The sequence below is a fragment of the Vombatus ursinus genome, unplaced genomic scaffold, assembly GCF_900497805.2.
Source record: "Vombatus ursinus unplaced genomic scaffold, bare-nosed wombat genome assembly UNPS02014932.1, whole genome shotgun sequence".
NCBI classification, from domain to species: Eukaryota; Metazoa; Chordata; class Mammalia; order Diprotodontia; family Vombatidae; genus Vombatus; species Vombatus ursinus.
Window position 1 is genome coordinate 10,729,953 of NW_020954710.1, and position 20,155 is coordinate 10,750,107.

Below are 20,155 nucleotides of genomic sequence, written 5' to 3' on the forward strand. Positions count from 1 at the left end.
GGATCACTTAGTAACTGGAGTGCTAGGATATCTGGAAGGAGAAAGAGTTGACTAGCACTCCCGTTCTGTGCTTATCAAATGGACAGGCAGAAGAGATAGCATTCACATGAGTTGCCATAGCGTGCATGAATTGTCCTACGTATTTGAAATTCCAGACACAGCTGATAGGGTGAAGGGGTTAGAGTCAGACCTGTATGCTCTTAGCTACCCTGATTAATGTGTTTTGGTTCCAGTGCCCAGTCTGTTAATGATGTGGACTGTTAGTCATTCAGATTACACAAGGAAGGTGAGCTGTCATCCCACACAGTTCTAATCTAGCATGACTGTAGTGCTTTCCCCCTAAAAATATCCTACTTCCTGGCTTTCCCTAACTGCCGTTGCAAGTTCTTGGACAGCTCTGCCCTAAGCTGCTGCTGTGAATAGCTTTGTGAGTAGTCCATCTATGGGCAACCGCAGATGGCCTTACAATGTACCTGGCTGAATTCTTTGTGGTTGTGCTCAGGCAGAATTCAAACAGGACCTAAATAGCTTGTTAGGTAAAATGAGGCCCATGGTGCCACTCATTTTTATCAGCAATTGATGGCCACAACCCTTTTCTCCAAATGCCGGTTACAGTTCAGAAGGAGCTGAGAAATGACAAAATCTTGAATGTGCCAGGTCTATCCCACATTTATAAAATGATATTAGAATGTAAGCTTCTCCATGGCAGGGACTATTTATTTTTGTCTCTCTTGTCACTAGTGCCTAGGCCAACTGGGTACCTAGCTAGGAAGCACTTCAAAAATGTTTATTGACTGACAAATGACAGAGACCATAAAAATCAAGGGATTGGATTGTGATTTCTGAAGGTTCAGAGAAAGGGTTTCCTTTTTTTTTTCCCATTATATCCCCAGTTCCTGTCACAGTGGCCAGCATGCAGTAGGCACTTAATAAATGCTTGTGGATTAACTATCTAAAAGTAGAGCAGTATAAAAATAAAAGGAAATTGTGTTGTTTTCAAGTAGATGAATTGTTATTTGTATATATGGACGATAGGACAGTGTAGGCCCCCTGAGAAAAGGTAGATCAGCCAAGTACATATAGCTTTCTCCTGGCGGAGTGTGAAAAGGTCAGTCAGCCATGTAGCCCCTTTAGGTGTCCTGATTTACCTCTGTAAAATGGGGGTGCTAAATTATTTCACAGTAGCAAAGTAAGGAACTACTTTATCTCAGAGAGGTCAGGTCTGAGTACTAAGTTTGGGAATATGGCAACTCTGGTGTTTGAGGGGGAGCTAAAACCCTAGAACTCTATTTCTAGTTTGATCTTACAGCAAGAGACCAATGGGGCAGTTCAGCTTGGGACACTTAAGTGGGGGGGAGTTTGACTTGAGACACTTTAAAAAAAATTTTTTAATTGATTTATTTTGAATTATCAACAATCACTTCCATAAGCTTTTGAGTTTTAAATTTTTCTCCACCTCCCTCCCTAAGATGGTTCACAATCTGATATAGGCTATACATATACATTCCTATTAAACATATTTTCACATTAGTGATATTGTAGGTAAGAATTAGAACCAATAGGAGGAACCACCAGAAAGAGGAAACAAAACACAACAGAAGAAAAAAAATAGCAAATAGTGTGCTTCGATCTGCATTCAAAACTCCATAGTTCTTTCTTTGGATATGGATAGCATTTTCCATCATGAGGCCTTTGGAGATTTGAGACACTTTCTTAATGCCTGTATGTACGTATAATGAAGTGAGATGTCCTGAGTTCAGATATCACCTCAGATATTACCTGTGTGACCTTAACTGAACTGACCCGCAGTTTCTTCATCTGTAAAATGGGGGGGATTGTACTAGATGGACAACACAGTCCCTTCCAGCTGTAGATTTATGATCCTAGGTATAAGCAGGGATGGGGAGGCATGGGGATGTCCTTTCATCCATATAGGGAACTCCCAGAACCATCATAGCTGGTCTGAGCTTTTTTGTATCTTAGTGTTACAGTTGTTGAGAGGATCAATTGAGGTAATATTTCCAAAGTGTTTAGAGAAGCACACAGTAGGCGCTATGTACTTCCTTTTCCTCCCCAACTCTGGTGGCCCAGGGTCACGTAGTCAGTAGCGCGAGTTGATTCTAAGGTGTGTACGGTTTACAAGAGCTCTCCCTCCCACATGCATTACCTCCCCAAATAGCATACACCAGGTAGCGCAGGGAAGGGGGAAGGAATGCCCTGCTCTGATTGGCTCCCAGAAGAGACGGCCTGCCGTAAGGTACTGGGCCGGAAGCCAGAGGACCCAGTTCTAAACCCGGCTGTTCCTCCGCCTCTCACTTGGAAAACTGGGCCTCACTGTCTCTGTGAAGTGTGGGGGCTTGTGGTGGGAGATCTCAGACACTCCTCTTCTGGCTCTACCTAGAATCCTGTGACTAAAGATATTCAGTCACCCAAGTCGAAAGTTACTGACTCTCCAGGAAGTTGAGTCGCTCAGGACGGCCCCTAAGATTCCATCTGACAAATGCTTGTGGCCTGACACTGGGGAAGCCGCGCCCAGCCCAGGTCTGTCCAGGTGCTTAGCACTTGATTGTTTGTGTTTACGGAGGAGTGTTGGACCTGGCAGGGGGGCTTAGGCGGCGGGGGGGAGGGGGGGAGGCCTCCCTGCCGAGGCTGGCAAATGAGGCATTTAATTCCCCATCGCGTTTGCCCAGGCTTGTGGTTCACCGAGCTTTGCTCCCCGCGACACAGTTTATTCCCTCTTCCCTGTGGGCGGTTAATTTATCGGGGGATGGACCACTGCCCCTGGCACTGTCAGCCCAAGTAGGGGTGGAGGGTGGGGAGGCGTGGGGCTGCCTAAGGGAGGAGTCAGCGGATGAGCCAGCCGAGGGAGGGCCGGTGACTCAGGCCGCTCGGAGAGCCAGCCTGGGACAGGCCAGCCCTGCTGCACAGTATTCCTGTCTCCTCCGTAAGCCCGGGAGGAAAGGGAAGGTTGCATCATGCGTCTCGGGTTACAGCGCGGGACCGGGAGAGGGGGGCGTCTCGCGTCCAGCCCGGGAAGGCAGCGGGAGCCTCCCGAAGCGATCGCGGCCCGGCGGGCAGAGGGTTAAGTGGGCGGGGGCCGCGGGTTGGGAGAGTGACTCTCCGCGGGGCCCTGACGGCCACGTGGGCTGGGCAGCTCAGCCGGGGGAGGGAAAGGAAGCAGGGAAGGTATTTATAGAGGAGGCGGCGGCGGCGGCGGCGGCGCCGGGGCCGAGCTAAAGTAAGCTAAGCTGAGCGTCTCTTCCACAGGCACGGGCAACGGCAGTGGCACGGGCCAGCGGACTATTCCCCACCGAGGTATGGAGAGGCCGGCGCCCCTGGCCGTGCTGCCCTTCTCGGACCCGGCGCACGCCCTGAGCCTGCTCCGGGGGCTGAGCCAGCTGCGCGCCGAGCGCAAGTTCCTGGACGTGACCCTGGAGGCGGCGGGAGGGCGCGACTTCCCCGCGCACCGGGCGGTGCTGGCGGCGGCCAGCCCCTACTTCCGCGCCATGTTCGCGGGCCAGCTGCGGGAGAGCCGCGCCGAGCGAGTGCGGCTCCACGGCGTGCCTCCCGACATGCTGCAGCTGCTGCTGGACTTCAGCTACACGGGCCGGGTGGCGGTGAGCGGCGACAACGCCGAGCCGCTGCTGCGCGCCGCCGACCTGCTGCAGTTCCCAGCCGTGAAGGAGGCGTGCGGGGCCTTCCTGCAGCAGCAGCTCGACCTCACCAACTGTCTGGACATGCAGGACTTCGCCGAGGCCTTCAGCTGCGCGGGGCTGGCGGGCGCGGCGCAGCGCTTCATCCTGCGCCACGTGGGCGAGCTGGGCGCCGAGCAGCTGGAGCGCCTGCCCCTGGCGCGCCTGCTGCGCTACCTGCGCGACGACGGGCTCTGTGTGCCCAAGGAGGAGGCCGCCTACCAGCTGGCGCTGCGCTGGGTGCGGGCGGACCTGCCGCGCCGCGCCGCGCACTGGCCGCAGCTGTTGGAGGCCGTGCGCCTGCCCTTCGTGCGCCGCTTCTACCTGCTGGCGCACGTGGAGGCCGAGCCGCTCGTGGCGCGCTGCCCGCCCTGCCTGCGCCTGCTGCGCGAGGCCCGCGACTTCCAGGCTGCGCGCTACGACCGCCACGACCGCGGGCCCTGCCCCCGCATGCGCCCGCGCCCCTCCACCGGCCTCGCCGAGATCCTCGTGCTCGTGGGCGGCTGCGACCAGGACTGCGACGAGCTGGTCACCGTGGACTGCTACAATCCGCAGACCGGCCAGTGGCGCTACTTGGCCGAGTTCCCCGACCACCTGGGCGGGGGCTATAGCATCGTGGCGCTGGGCAACGACATTTACGTCACGGGTGAGGATCCCGGGGGAGGGGGAAGGGCGAAGCAGAGGGCCACTTCCCAGCCCGGTCTAGCGCCCTTCAGCCGGACTATAAATGGCAGACGCACAGAATCACAGCTAGCAGGGTCCCTTAAAGACTTGATGCAAATCCCTTATTTTGGCAAAGATGAAACAGACCAGATTTATGCCCAGTCTTTGGTCTTGTTTAGGGAATGTGGGGGTGGCCATTTGACCCAGGAGCGACTGAGGCTCGTGCACGCCCCCAACGTCCCCTGATAGGGAAAGAAGTCTGTTACCAAAGTCAAAACCACCCTGGATTTGTCCCGGGGGTGGGTGTTCGGGGTGCAGTAGGAACGTCATCCTTCCTCCTCGGAGTTTTTTCTAGTACCTGTCTGGGCCTTGTTTCACCGAATTTGGCTGTCTGATCAGAGTCTAAATTCCTCCCTCTGAGGATAGTTCCCCCAAGGCCCAGTCTCTAATTAAGTTGGACAGACACAACTGGGCCATTCTCTGTTCTCTCTCCTCCCACGCCCTGGAAGAACCTCTGTTGTTTCCCTAATTAACTTAATAGCTAGACTGAGTTTGACACCCAGTGGGACTCTCGCCACTGGCTCGCCCTGCCCAGCCTGGCCTCTCCTGTTTTTGGGACTGACTACTGCCTGATACAGCTTCTCTCCTCTGGGGCTCTCAGCAGGAAATATTTTTTCGAGTGGGTTTGAGTCAGTCACCTTTTATGCATTTGATATATGCTTCCAGTCACATGGTGTTTAGGCTGAAATACCCCTGTGATTGTAAACATAGTCACATGATAATTGATTTTCTTCCAGTGCACTTGGCTGAGAACCCAAGGCAATGCCGAGTCACTCTGGGTGGGTCCTGGCCAGCCTAGGTCTCTTGGTTCCGTTTCTTTGTCTTAATAAATCCTGGTTTTTAAAAGGTACACAGAGCCCCTCCATTTTATGAGGCCTGTTCTCTGGGTAGCTTTATTAGGCAGAGATAGGATGGGTTGAGTTTGTTGGGGTTTTTTTTTCCCCAAGTCCCAAGTCAAAAAGATCTCTTTCCCAGTAACATAGTTAAAAATTGAATCTTCAGCCTACATACTTGGCATCTTGGGGAACCAGATTATCAAGGTAAAGTAATTGGACTTCCAAACCTGTAGTATCTAGAGGACCTGGGTTTAACTTGGAAATGAGGGACTATGGGAAATTTTCCAGAACCTTGATCTCTGGATCTTGATTTATCAGTTTGATGCCTTTAATTTTTCAAAATGCAGTTTACTTACTGAAAGTCTATAATTCCCTTTCTGCTAACCATGCCTTTTGACCTGGTAGGTTGTTGATGCAACAGTGGGAGGCTCCGTCTTGTCTATGAGAACTTAGCACAGTACCTCTTGTTTAGTAGGTGCCTGGTAACTCTTGATCTATTGAGACTCCTTAGTGAAAAGGTGAAATCATTTTCACTTGTAAAGAGTAGACACTGTGGTAGAGAAGAGACTGTATGTACCCAGCTTCTGTTCCGGGCTTTGCCACTCACTTGACTGTGTGACTTGGAAAACCCTCTCTTGTTTTTTCCTCTGTTTAAAAAAAAATTGAGGAGGGAGGGGGTTGAATCAGAAAGTGTCTTGGATTCCTTCCTGTTCTGACAGTCTGTGCATTTTCTAAGGTTGGTTTGAGAGCTCTAGGAAAAGAACTTGGTGCTCTAATTCTAAGCAAGGCGTTCATGTATACTGGTGGGACATGTGTGGGTTGCAGCTGCACTCCAAGGCTGTAGAGATGAATGTAGTTGACCCTTGCACATACAGGTCACGTGCAAGGCCAGCCACCCTGTTGACCTTAGGTATTACCCCTTCAGTCTGTCCTGGGCTGAAAGTTTGGGGGCAGAGAAATCTCTTCGCAGAGAGATCCAAACAGACCCCATTCCTCCCGACTCTTTCCCTAATATAACAGCTGAGCCAGCTAATCCTCTTTGTTTAGACAACTGGCCCCAGCCTCTCTTAAGTACAGCTGCCTGCCGGGGATTCCGGGGAGGAAGAATGCGGACTTCCAGAATGCCTTTTGGAAACCATTCCCATTAGGAGAACACTGGGAGAGTGTGTGAAGGCTTAACAACTGTTCAGACTTGGGGTGGGAGACCGGCAGCCAGCAGCATTCCGTAGAAAGATGAGGGGTGCCCCACTGGATCGACCTCTGGGGCCTCTTTCTCTGACCCTGTTGCCTGAGTGACCTGGGTTGGGGGAGGATAGTTTGAATATCAGGTGAGCAGCTTGTCTCCTCAGCCGTTAGGGACAGTTGCCTGTAAATAGATCATTGAGACTTTGTCGTTGGTGAATCTTTCTAGTCCTATTTTTAAAAGTTCTTTTCAGTCTATGCTGCCTCTTAAGGTAACAGGATTTTAGAAGCATGCTTCCTGCCCATCCCACATGGGACTGTCTGGCCTGCCTCCTGGATGTGGCTCTTTAAGCTTTGAGAGGGAGGGATCCCCCAGAAGAATCCCCAGCATTTCTGTAGAACTTGGGAAATGTTGTATGTGTATTTCTCGCACCTGATTCCCACAATAACCGCATGAGCTGGGTGCTACAGGTACCAGGGAAGAGATCAGACCCATGATTTTATTGGTCTAGAGGGAGAACTCCTAGTGAGGACCTGCCCCTTCTGGCCAGTGCAGCCCTTAGTGTTAATTATTAATTAGCCGGGCCACAGGGGTAGGTGACTTGCCCGGGTGCCACAAGCCAAGGTACCCCAAGTCTTAACAACTCTACTCTCTAGCACTATTTAGTACTATTCACTCTCAATACAGGTATTTGTCTGCATTTTACAGGTAAGGAAACAGTCTGTGAGAGGTTAGGTTACTCATACTCTGTACTTACCAGCCGCTAAGTTTTGGAGAGGAGAATTGACCCCTAGGTTGTCTTTTAAGCCTCACTTCCCGTTATACTGCATTGCCTTGAGCATCCCAGGTTTTGGTGAACATGATGATTTTCGATGTCTCTGGGGGCATTAGCCTCGGCTCCTTACTAGGAGACAAAGCAGATGGTATCTGGAGATGTGAAGGGGGTTGGCTTCCTGCCCCAAAGCTTTGAATTGTTAGGAAGGAGAGACTGGATTAATAGCAGAGAGAAGTTGTTTTCTTGGTATGCAGACTTTCGTTATTTGTCCAGTTAGGATGGAGGCCTGGCTTGAAGGCCAAGGAGGCTTCCCTTATTTAGGAAGACAGGTTCAGTCTCTGTTTTCTGAGTATGGTTTTCTCAGGAAAATCCTGTTGTAGAATCTGGCCCCTGAGAGCTGCTGGGAAATCCCTCCCTCCAAGGCCTGTGCCCTTCAGGAAGAGCAGGTGTAGTGGACAGAGTATTGTACTTTGAGTCTGGAGGGGCAGAGTTCAAACCCTGCCTCATCCACTTACTTTGTTCTCGGAGCCTTACGTTTCCTCATCTGTCAAATGGAGGGTCAGGGTTCGGGGACCTCTAAGTGACTGACTTTCTAGCTTTGAATCTAGGAGCCAACAAAGGGAAATGTCCTTCTGGCCCCTTCCCCAGGGCCCACAGCTGTCACTGCACCGTGCTTTCTGCTCATAGAAGCCCCTCATTCCTGACACCCCAGCCTCAGGGTGTGGGCCAGCAGAAAGGGCACAGGATTTGGAATTGGGTGACGAGTTCAAATCCAGGTACTGCCCCTGCCACCTGAGCAACCTTGGGCAATTTGTTTCACTCTGTGTGCCTTGGATCCACCCCACTTGTAAAATTAAGGCCCTGGGCTAAATGGCCTTTGGGATCCTCCCTGCTAGTATCTAGACCCTAGGTCTGGGGTCTTACGACTTGCCTGGGATTTGCTTGTCCCTCCAGTCAGTGAATGAATATTTATTATGCACCAACTGTGTGTCAGGCGCTGTGCTGTGGATTTAGGGTCCCGAGTTCTTCCCTAGTAGATCAGTGAATGGAGAAGTGGGGAGAGCTCTGGGTTTTGGATCAGGGGTCTTGGATTTTTATTCTCAGCTCTGCCCCTCGCTCATTGTGACTGTAGGCAAGGTCCTTTGCCTTATTGGCCATCAGATGATTTCTGAGGTCCCTAACGTACGTAGAATTGTAGCGGTAGAGGGCACCTTGGCCCAACCCCCCTCATTGTACAGGTGAGGAAACTAAGGCCCAGAGTACCATCCCCCAATGTCAAACAGCCAGGAATTGTGTGATGCTGGGTGTGTGTTTGTGACGCCACCTCCTTGGTCCTGGCCTGTTTGGGGAGGGGAATCAGTCCCCTCATTCTTGGCATGAAGGGAATTGAGGCTGGAAAATCTTAGAGAATGAAGACTCCACTCAGGTTTTGACTCTGTAAGGTCAAAATAGATTCCCAAGCCGAGAGGCCCCCGGGCAGTGAGGGCTGGCTGGAATCCTCCTCTCTTCTCCCCAGCGTGGGCTGGTCTCACTGGCTCCTTTGTTCTCCCTCCTAGGCGGCTCTGACGGCTCCCGGCTCTACGACTGCGTCTGGAGGTACAACTCGAGCGTGAACGAGTGGACGGAGGTGTCGCCCATGCTGAAGGCCCGAGAGTACCACAGCTCCACGGTCCTGGACGGGCTGCTGTACGTCGTCGCCTCGGACAGCACGGAGCGCTACGACCACACCACCGACACCTGGGAGGCCCTGCAGCCCATGCCCTACCCCATGGACAACTGCTCCACCACGGCCTGCCGTGGCAAGCTCTTCGCCATCGGCTCGCTGGCGGGCAAGGAGACCATGGTGATTCAGTGCTACGACCCAGACACCGATCTGTGGTCCCTGGTCAACTGTGGCCAGCTGCCGCCCTGGTCTTTTGCACCCAAGACAGTGACCCTGAATGGGCTCATGTACTTTGTGAGGTGAGTCATGCCTGAAGCCACCCCAGGCCATTTGGGAGAAGGTCCAGGGTTGTGCTCCCTGTCTGCTCTCTGGTTCCTCGAGGGAGGTCTCCAGCCCAGCCGGTCTACTCTTCTGTGGAGCATTTGTTGGGGTTGGATAGGGTTCAGGTCCTGACTTTGCCCCTAGCTCTCTGTGTGGCCTCGGGGACGGCATTCCCCTGAGACCAGCTTGTTCTATAGGGAGTTGGTGCTCTGGGTTTGAGTTTAGTACTGTTTCCCTCACAACCCACGTTACATCTGAGTGCATGATAGGGGTGTTTTAATCTTGTACTGATCTGAACCTAGGCTGCTTTCTCCCGACACTTGGTATAAAAGCCAATCGATATCGCTTGTGACACTGGAAACCACAAGTCTTTCTTTAAAAAAAAAAAAAAAGTTACATTTTTGTTTTTACATCAACTTAATTTCATTACCCAGTGAACCATCCCTCGACTTAGTCAGGATGGTGGAGCGGAAGAAGACCACATGGATAAACAAGCATAAATTAAGCGCCTGCTGTGTGCCAGGCACTGTGTTGAGTGCTTTTACAAATATTATTTCCTTTGATCTTCATCACAACCCTAAGAAAGGGGAGCTATTACAATCCCCAGTTTATAGTTGAGGAAACCAAGGCAGACGGTGGGTGAGCATCTGAGGCCAGATTTGAACATTGACTCCGGAGTCAGAGGGTCTGGGGTTCGAATTCCATCTCTGCTACTTAGTGCGTGGGTAACCTCGAACAAGTCTCTGTGGGCCTCGGTTTCCTTATCCGTAAAATGAGGCAGTTAGAGGAGATGGCCTCTAGTGTCTCTTCCAGCTCTGGATATAGTCACTGTGCAGGCATTTATTAAGCACTTACTGTGTTTGAGGCACGGTGCTAAGCACTTGGGATAAAACCTGAGATCAAGGAACCTGGTTCGAATGGGGAAGATGATGAGTTGGCAAATGTGTACAAACAGGTGAGATACAGGATGAATAAGAAGGGAACCAGAAGTGGGAGAAGGGCAGAAAGGGGGAAAAGCTGCTTTGGGAGCAAAGGGTAAAAAAAGAGGAAAAGAGGGGAGCCAGGCAAACCAGCTGCCGGTTGGATGTTGCCCAAGCCTAAGAGGAGATGCGGTATGCTGTGCCCAAAGGACATTTTATTCTGCTCTTCCCTGGGGCCAATCTCAATTATAGCCACAAAGCATTCCTTTTGGGCCTCTATTAAGTACCTACTGTCTACGAGATGAGAGGCAGCATTGTGTAATAGCTAGAGAACTGTTCAGAGAGTCAGGAGTGTCCTCTGACAGTGCCTTGGTCACTCAGTGTCCCCAAGGCATCTCTCAAGACAAGCTGTTGGCCTTCAGCCAGCCGTATCGGCCTGTTCACAGCTCACACTGTGTCCTGGAGCTGTTGGCCACCAACATCGGTGGAGGGCGTTTCCTTGCCCAAAATATCCCATACCAGAGAAATCATAGGTCAGGAGAACAAGGAGATGCCCATCCTCCTGCCTTCGATGGAGGTTGTGTGTGGTTTTTTTTGACTTCCCAGGGGACCCGTTTCAGGTTGTTGCTTTTGAGTTTTACAAATAACTGATGGAGGAACAAACCTTGAGGGGAAGAAGAGGTTGGGGGTCCTGGGGTTTGCGGCTAGCCTAGAGTAAAGAGAAGGGAAAGTGTAGGCTGGGAGCCCTGGGGCCAGGAGCGAGCTCTGGGCCCGGGGCATTGAGGAGTCCTAGCGAGCTCTGGGCCCGGGGCATTGAGGAGTCCTAGCCCGTCCAGGTCCATTCCTCCTAGTCTGTGTAAAGCAGGCACCGTGGAGTTGGGAGCTTTTATTCCAACCTTTTTCTAGCAGATCCCAGTTTTAGGCTCCTAGGTAGATTCCATGCCCAGGACGGGATAGCCAGGCAGTGTCTGTCTGGCTTGTCTTCCACTTAAATTTCCAGTCCTGTGACCCCAGTCCAGGTCAGAGGGTTCCCCGCAGGGTGACTGGTGATCAGTCCCTCCAGCCTCCAAAGCCAGCTGCCACAGTGGGCATCCCCAGAGAGGAGGGCAGTGTATTGGGGCATCCTCCCCTCTCCACATATCTTCTACCTAAGTGTGCTTCCTGTGCGTGGAAATGGTATCCCTTCCTCTTGTGATATCATGGTGGCTCGGTGGATAGAGAGCTGGGCTTGGAACTGGGGACACCCGAGTTTGAATCCTGACTCAATCATCTACTAGCTGTGTGACCGGGATATGCCTCTTACAATCTCAGTTTCCTCATCTGTAAAGTGGGGATAATAATAGGCCCTACCTGGAAGTATTGTTGTGAAGCTCTGACACGATGCCATGGGAAATAGTTTGCAAATCTTACAGCACTATATAAATGCTAGCTATTATTATTCCTAGTTATTTCTTGTTAATAATCAGCAAGTGTGTATTGAGCCTCTGCTCTATATGCCAGGCACTGTTCTAGGTGTTGGGCAATCTGAGACAAAAAATAAGCTCATCCAGGCCTTCAAGGAGTGATATAATAAAGCTGGCATTTTTATAGTACTTCAGGATTTGAAAAATGGTTTACAAAGGTCTGTTTTATCGTCACAGCATTCCTGAGAGGTAGGTGCCATTAGGATTCCCATTTTATAGTTGAGGAAACAGGTAAACAAGTTTCGTGACTTACCCAGGGTCACACAGCTAGTGAGTGTCTGAGGCTGGATTTGAACTCTGGTCTTCCTGACTCCAGGCCCAGAGCTCTCTCTACTGTACCACCAGCTGCCTCTGAAATATGACAGACATGTAGAGTGAATTCCAGGTACTATGTGGAGGAGGTAGAGAGTCCTAGAAATGGATGAGCAGGAAAGGTCCAGCGTAGGAGGAAGTGCCTGAAATGGGGTTTGAAGAAAGCTAGGGAAAGTATTCCAGGCATCGGAAACAGCCTGTGCAAAGACCTGGAGGCAGGAGATGAGCATCAGGTTTGGGAAACCTTGGCTGAAGTACAGAATGCATGAGGGAGGAGTGACATACACTCATTATTCGGGGGAGAGTTTGGAGCACGGGTTCTGGGAGGGCGCCATGTCCAGCTTTGCAGACGGGGGTTTGGAGCTGCCAGTCTGGCAGTCTGGGCCCCCCCCCCCCCCCGCTCCAAATGGTGAGCCCGGAAGAGGAAGGTGTGGGAATGCCAGGAGAAGGAGATGATAGGCCCTGTGAGCCCTTTCGGAGGGGCCAAAGGAAAAAAAAAATATTGTTGCCTTTCTGGTTTTTACACATTATTTCCCCTTCACCCCACTCCTCATTGAACACTTCCTTGTAACAAAACATTGTGACACAAAGCCCGCGCTGGAACAGCTGCTTGTGACAGGCTCTGTGGAGAGGGGAGGGAAGCTGGCCTCCTCATCGGTTCTCCCAGGCTGATTACAGTTTCTCTTTCCTTTTCTTCCTTTTTTTATCAGTTGAAGGTTGGATTTTTTGTTTGTTTTGGTTTTTTGGGGAGGGGGTCAGAGTCAGGTTATCGACCACTTCTTTGGTCTCCTTTCGCCCCTCCCCCTTTGTATTTGGCTACATGGAGCCCAGAACATGGGGTGCCTGTGTCCTTGCCCAAGGTCACTCTGTACCTTTCTTGCCACTGCAATGCCTCCTCTGCCTCGGTGCCACCCCTAGACCATCTGAGGAATGCCCTAGGCCTTCCCCCGCCAGCCCTTCCCACCCTGTTCTTCTCAGAAAATACTGGGGTGAAACTTTCCCAGCCCCCTCCCCTCTCCCCTAAGCCCAGCTTCAGGTCTCTTCAAATAGAAAGCCAGAGGAGCTATAAATAGGGCTTCTCAGAAAGTCCCGACTTTAGTTACATCCCTTTTCTTGCTTGGAGCGGGGCGCCGAGACGGCCACCTGCGAGAATGTTCTGTCCTTTCCTGTCGACCTGAGGGCGAGGAATCTTCCAGGGGCCGAGCTCCAGCTCAGGACTGCAAACATCGAGTCTCCACTTGCCCGGCCCGGAAGCCTGTGCCAGCCGGCCTACCCAGGGCACTCTCAGAGAAGCCCCTTACTCCCCCACTCCCACACCGGTGTTTGCTGACCACATAGCTTTCCTAAACAAGCTGGCGACCAGAACGGCCTCTCGCCCCTCCGAAGGGAAGTGATGCCCGAGACCAGGGGCGGGTTTCTTTTTTTCTGATAATCCATGTTTCCATCCAGCTCTAATAAGGAGTGAGAATAGTTTTTACGCTTGTGGTATAGATGGGATACATCTGGAAGACCTAGATTTTAATCCTGCCTTGGGAGCTTCCAGCCCCTGTGATCTGCGGCAAGACACCTAACCCCTCCAAGCCTCAGTTTCCTCATCTGTCCAGTTGGGGGTAATAAACAGCACTTGGCAAACCTTAAATAAAGTGCTGTGTAAACTGACCTGCAAGACGTCTGCCTCAGTTTCCCCATCTGTAAAATAGTGTTAATAATCACACCTCCCTCCCAGGGTTATTGTGAGGATCAAATGAGATGATATTTGTAAAGTGCTTTGAAAACCTAAAAGCACTATGTAAATGTTAGCTATTCTGTCTGTCCATCTGTCTCCATGTCTCCAAATTTATATTCTTTGAGCTGGAGGAGAGAAAAGTCTGGTCTAAAGGAAAGGAAATTTTATTTTGTATTCATAATAAGAGTAAAAGAGAGGGAAAAATCAACTGACTTCTTAGAGTTGGCCTTCCCCCCTCTCTTTCCGTACAGAGGGACCACCTCAGATATGAGAAGAGAAAGGAAGTGGGTTCCACAACAGGTGCTGTGCTTTTTATTGACCTCGGTTTTGGGGGTTTGTTTTTTTTTTTTTCCTCAAGCTCCTGTCTGAATATTCCAGGCCCACTTACTTTCTCTCCCAAGTTTCTCCATCTGCATGTAAAAATAGTAGGGTTTGGCTCGGTGACCTCTTCTTTTTTTTCTTTAGGCAATTAGGGTTAAGTGACTTGCCCAGGGTCCACACAGCTAGCAGCTAGTAAGTGTAAAAAGTGTTTGGTCTGAGGCCGGATTTGAACTTGGGTCCTCCTGACTTGAGGGCCGGTGCTCTATCCACTGCGCTACCTAGCTGGCTGCAAGTTGACCTCTTGAAAAATGTGTGTGCGCGTGCATTTATATGTGCGTGTATGTCTGTACACACATATGTGCACATAAACACGTTTTTATTATATATTTAGTAGTAGTAGTAGTAATTGAGCACAAACAGGGACATTTTGTGAACAAAGAACAGAAAAGAAGGTTGCATGTGTCCCCATGAATTTCTGTGACATTAGAAGTTAAATATTAAATTTAGTGGGGGGAAAATGAAGGAAAGAAGCGCTGTCCCCTTGGCTCTCTCCTTCCTGTGTCCCTAATGGGGTGGGAGCAAGGTCTCCTGTCCTTGTGGGAGAGTGGCAGCAAATGCCACCTGCTCCCCTCACCTGTCATCCTCATGACTGGAAGGAAGGAAGGAAGGCATGTGCTGTGGGCAGAGGGCCGGCCTGCCTGTTGATCCATCTCACTGAGCTGCTGGCTCCTCCCACCCAGATGAAACCCAGCCCTTTCAGGAGGGCTCCCGAAGGCCCCTGAGAAGGAATTCGTGAATGAAGCCAGATGGGCCGCCTCCTGGTCAGGCCTCTGGCTTCTCGGTCAGTTGGAATAGTGTAGGATAAAGCTTTATTGTCTTTCAGTCCTGTCTGACTCTCTGTGACCCCGTTTGGGGTTTTCTTGGCAAAGATACTGGAGTGGTTTGCCATTTCCTTTTCTGGCTCATTTTGCAGATGAGGAAACTGAGGCAGACAGGGTTAAGTGACTTGTCTCAGACCACATTTGAATTCAGGAAGCTTCCTGATTCCAAGCCCAGTGTTCTCTATTCACTGCCCTGCCTATCTGCCCCAGGACAGAATTTAGTTTAGTTTTGGGTTGTTTTTTTTGTTTGTTTTTTGTTTTTTTTTAGGCAATTGGGGTTAAGTGACTTGCCCAGGGTCACACAGGTAGCAAGTGTCAAGTGTCTGGTCTGAGACCAGTTTTAAACTCGGGTCCTCCTAACTTGAGGGCTGCTCCTTTATCCACCGTTTCACCTACCTGCCCCTGGAGTTTAGTTTTGGACAAAGAGAATAATATAATGAGCTGAAAGAGGGCAGGGGAAGAGCAAACATTTATTTAGCTCCTACTGTGTGCCAGGTGCAAATATTTTCCCCTTTGAAAGGAGCCTCCAAAGTGTGGTCCAGCCTGAACAGACAGCCCCTTTATAATATCCCTGGCAAGTGGTTGTCTTTCTTCAGCCCCCACTTGAAGACCCCCACAGGGTCGTAGATTTAAGCTGGAAGGACCTTGGAGGTCATCTAATACAACCCACTCATTTTACAGATGAGGACCTTGAGGTTCAGGGATGGGGGGAGGCTTGCCCAGAATCACCCAGGGAATACATGACAGGTTGGATTTGCATTCAGGTCTGCTGACTTCCAAGTCCAGTATTCTTTCTACTGTGCCATGTTACTTCTCAAGAAGAGCCACTGTTTGTGGACAGTTTGAGTCATGGGAGCTTTTCCTCCATGCAAGTAAAATCTGCCTCCCTGGAGCCTCAGTTCCCTCCTTTGAAAAATGAAGGGCTTGAACTGAGATCTATTCAAGCATTAGATAGAGGCTTTTCTCGGGCTCAGTTTTCCCTTCTGTAAAATAAGAGATAATAGCATTCCCCACACAAGTTGTAGTCACCAATCGAATGAGAGAACATATGTGTGGCCCTTTGCAAATCTTAAAGAACTGCGTAAATACTAGCTGCTAACATTGTTATAGATCTATGATGCTTTCCTTCTCCTACGTTGTTTTCATTGATGTTTTGTTTTCTTTTACACTGTTATCTCTTCCAAATACCCACCTGCCTTATAACAAAGAGAAACAGTTGAAGCAAAACAGAAACTGACTTGGGCTTCTTGGGTACTGAGAGGAAGGAGAGAAATCTTCTTTCTTCCTGTCATCTGGTGTGATTTAGTCACAGACCTCCTTGAGGGGGGGAGGGTTGTTTCCTTTGTGTTTCTTTCTCTCCAGCATTTAGCAATGGGTCTTGATTCATAATAGGTACTTACGTGCTGAACTGATTGATGAATGCATGAATAAAGCATTTACTATGTGCCAAGCAGTGTCCTTTTGGACAGTTGTGGTCACTAGGATCTGTATCCTCCATGAAAATGAATTCTGCCCCCTGGAAACCTCAGTTTTCTCATCTGTAAAATGAAGGGGTTGTCCTAGGGGACCTCTGAGAATCTCTTTTGGCTCTGGAGACAAGAAAAATCTGAATTCTAGTATTTTTGTGTTTACATTAACATTATTGTGTTCGTTATGTATAGTTCAGCTTCCTTGCCTTTGCCTCAAGTTCAGACAGGTCTTCCTCTCTTTCTTTAAATTCTTCATATGTTATATCTCATAGCACCATATTCCACCCCACATTCATATATTGAACCATATATTGGTTTATTTAGCCTTTCTCCAGTTAATGGTACCTCTTTTGCTTTTAGCTTTTTGCTACCACAGAAGGTACCTGCTGTGAATATTTTAGGAGCAGCTAGGTAGTATAGTGGGTACAGTGCCAGCCCTGGTGTCAGGAAGACCTGAGTTCAAATCTGGCCTCAGACACTGACTAGCTGTGTGACCTTGGGCAAGTCACTTAAGCCTGTTTGCCTCAGTTCTTCATCTGTAGAATGACTAGAGAAGGAAATGGCAAACCATTCCAGTATCTTCCAAGAAAACCCCAGATGGGGTCACAGAGAGTCAGGATGTGACTGAACAACAATAAATATTTTGTTATATGTAGAATCTTTTCCCTGTCTTGGAATCTCCTTGGTGGGGTAGCCTAGATTAGGGTGAAGGGGAGGGGTTATAGGCAGTGGTAGGTATATACACACATATAATACACATGTGTACATTGTTATACACATGTGCAGTTATATGTGTGTCTTTGTGTTTATACATATGTGCATATACACATATGGGTATGTGTCTATGTAAAGAGAAGAGAGTGATGACAGCTGTCTTCAAGTATTTGAAAGGACTGTCTTTGGGTTCTCGCCATGTGTTAGCAACAGAGTGGTATAGTGGAAAGAGTCTCAACTTTGGAAGCAGAGGACCTGGGTTCAAATCCTCCATTCCTACATGTTTGGCCATGGGTTAACTGAACCATCCTGGGGCTTGGCTTGCTCACCTGTAAATGAGAGGGTTGGACCAGGTGGAGACTAAGGTCCCTCCTACTCTAGATTTAGGATCAGGGAGAGAGTTAATTTGTTCTTTGTGACCCTAGAGGGCAGAACCAGGAACAGGGGGCGGGCATAAGTTATAAGGAGGATAATTCTGGCTTACCCACCTGGAAGAACTTGCTGAGCAAGACAGCCCTCCACAAATAGGATGGCGGTGAGGTGGGAGCTGGTGCGTCCGCCCTCTGGGGGTCCAGGCAGAGGCTGGTCAGCCCCTTTGGAGTGTGTTGTAATGGAGGTCCTTTTAGGGGATAGGTTGGACCAGATGCAGTGAGGGGCTGGACCCAGCTCGTATTGGCTTGTTAGAGCCAGGTGTTAAATTTTCAGCGTGAGCATCTACGTCCCAGAAATGGCAGGCGCTATAGATCAGTAGATTTATTATTCTGTTCATCGTCCAGACTTTCTAAGAAAATGATGGAGAAAATATTAATAATGCAGAACAAACGTGAAAGGTTGTTATTGGGTACCTGTTGGCTTTTGTTTTGTAGAGCTTGTGGGCTACCAGCCCATCCCTTACTGGACAGCCGCTGAGGTGTCTCCCAAATCCCAGGTTCCATGATGCTTTGGATATTAGACCTCCTATGAGATATTTAAGGGGGGATTCCTCGCTCTCCCATTAATGGTTTCTTTTTTTTTTTATCGTAGTCACATCGATTTTGTTTGTGCAGAAGCGAAATTACCAAATTTGTCTATGTTACTAAAATTTAAATTGTTTTAAATGATCAAAATTGTTTTTTCTATTATCTGTCTGTATCCCTTATTTGGCTGTGAATGTCTAGGCTTCCTGTGGGTGAGTCATTGGCCTCATGTCTTAGACAGAGTCCAGCATGATTTTATGGGGCTGGTTTGGGGGCCCAGCTTTCTCAGGATCACTGCCCTCCTGAGGTGAAGGGATCGGATCTCGAATTTTGCTGAATAGTATCAAAGGAGCACAGAGTAGGCCCTTGGGGCCGTCTGGTCCAGTCCATCTCCTATCTGAGCAGGCATCCCTTCTTCAGCCTCCCTGGCAATGTCAGTAAGTGGTCAGTCACCCACCCTCCCCTTCCAGACCCCAGGTGATGCCCCTGCCCCCACAGTAACTCATTCTGTTACTCAGCTGCTCTGAGTGAGAGGGGACATCAAGCCAGATTTTGCCTCTCTTAATTCAGACCTCTAGAGCCAAACGGAACCAGTCCGTGCCCTGTCTGCCGTTGCTCAGTCCTTCGTGTACTTGAAGAAGGCGCCCAGGGCCCCCCACAACAGGCTCGGCATCTCCAGCTCTGTCAACTGGTACCCAGGTGGCGTGGCCTTGAGACCCTTTGTCATACTGCTCACTCCTCCCTGGATGCCCTCTGAGCTTTTATTGATGACCTTCCTGCACTGGGTGGCCAGAACTGATGGCACAAGGCCGCCCACGGTGATCTGATGAAGGCAGAGCACAGCAGAGCCTGGCCTGAATGCCCTGTCCCTCCGTGTAACGTCTGATTGCATTAGCTTTGTGGTTGCCATGGAAACAGAGCTGCATCCAGTTCATTAGAAGGCTGGAGTGCGGGGGTTGTCACTCTGCCCCACACACAGGGATCATGGATTTCAAGGGGGAAAGGACTTTAGGGCAGTCCAGAACTGCCCCTGAGAAGGGATGCAATGTGCCCAAGAACACAGAGCAGGGATTCCAGGTCCAGTAGGGACTGGGGCTCCCATCTTGGGTAGAGAGCCCTGTGGGCAGGTCCGTCTTTGCACTAATTGGCCTCCTCTGTTTGTCTCTCCCAGAGATGATTCTGCTGAAGTTGATGTGTATGACCCCATGAAGAATGAATGGGATAAGATCCCTTCTATGAACCAGGTAAACTTGGAAATGGGGGGGGGTGTTTCTCTGTCCTCTCTAAGAGGATGGACGCACTGGGCACAGAGTCCGCTCCTGTCCTCTTGGATGTCCATGCTGGTACTGTTGAGTCTCTGGCCAGCTTTTCTTCATCAGGCCAAGGGTGGGGAGACGTAGTTGTCAGGGGAGACCAGGCTTTGACAAGATGGTGGTCACGGGGTGGGAGATATTGGGAAAGGGTTATTCTATAGAAACACACCTGCTTGAGAAGCCTTCTCAGGCTATCTCTGCTAAAAAAAAAAAAAAAAAATTATCTTGAATTTTTATTTTTTGAAAAAGCTTTGTTATTCTTTTTTCTAATGAATGTTTTTCATTTCTGGAAATGACCTTCACCAACCCCCAGAAAAAAGGACCCTCCCTTATTCAGCAAAAATACTTGCTCCTGTGGCCATATCCAGCAGTGTGTATACAGTATTGTGCCCTGTCCTGTCCAGTGTCTGCCTCTGACTTCGCAGACCTCTTTGTCCCCATTACGTTTGATCCTGGATTTTACTTACACATAGAGATCTAGGATCGTCAGTTAAGGGCTGGAGGGGACTTCAGGGGTCAACAAGGCCAATCCTCTCATTTTACGTATGAGGCAACTGAGGCCCACAGAGGTCACATTGCTGGGATTTGAACTGAGGGCCTCCAACTCCATCAGCTTTTCATCACAGCAAAGTGCTTCGTGTTGTATCTCCCCAGTAGGATGTAAACCCCTCGAAGACAAGGGGACTGTTTTGTCTTGTGTCCTTGTTTCTACCTTGAAATTTTTGAGGGGTGGATTTTCTGGGTCTGACTGCATCAGGTAGAAACTTCTTTCTCCATCAGGGCAGAGGCTCTGGAACTTGGTGGAGATCTCTTACCCAGTGAGTCTGCAAGGCAGAGCTGAGCCCAGGACATCCCGCCTCCAATGAGTGGTTGTTGGGTGGATGACT

At 49.9% G+C, this 20,155-nt stretch overlaps 1 protein-coding gene across 1 annotated transcript; it reads left to right on the forward strand.

Moving 5' to 3' along the window:
• Nucleotides 1-1,670: 1,670 nt before the first annotated feature.
• KLHL21 (kelch like family member 21) lies at nucleotides 1,671-19,368 on the forward strand. The gene is made up of 4 exons (XM_027843918.1): nucleotides 1,671-2,541; nucleotides 3,268-4,338; nucleotides 8,766-9,171; nucleotides 19,127-19,368. The coding sequence occupies exons 2-4, from the start codon at nucleotides 3,318-3,320 to the stop codon at nucleotides 19,353-19,355; spliced, it is 1,656 nt and encodes a 551-aa protein (XP_027699719.1). The 5' UTR covers nucleotides 1,671-2,541; nucleotides 3,268-3,317; the 3' UTR covers nucleotides 19,356-19,368.
• Nucleotides 19,369-20,155: the final 787 nt, after the last annotated feature.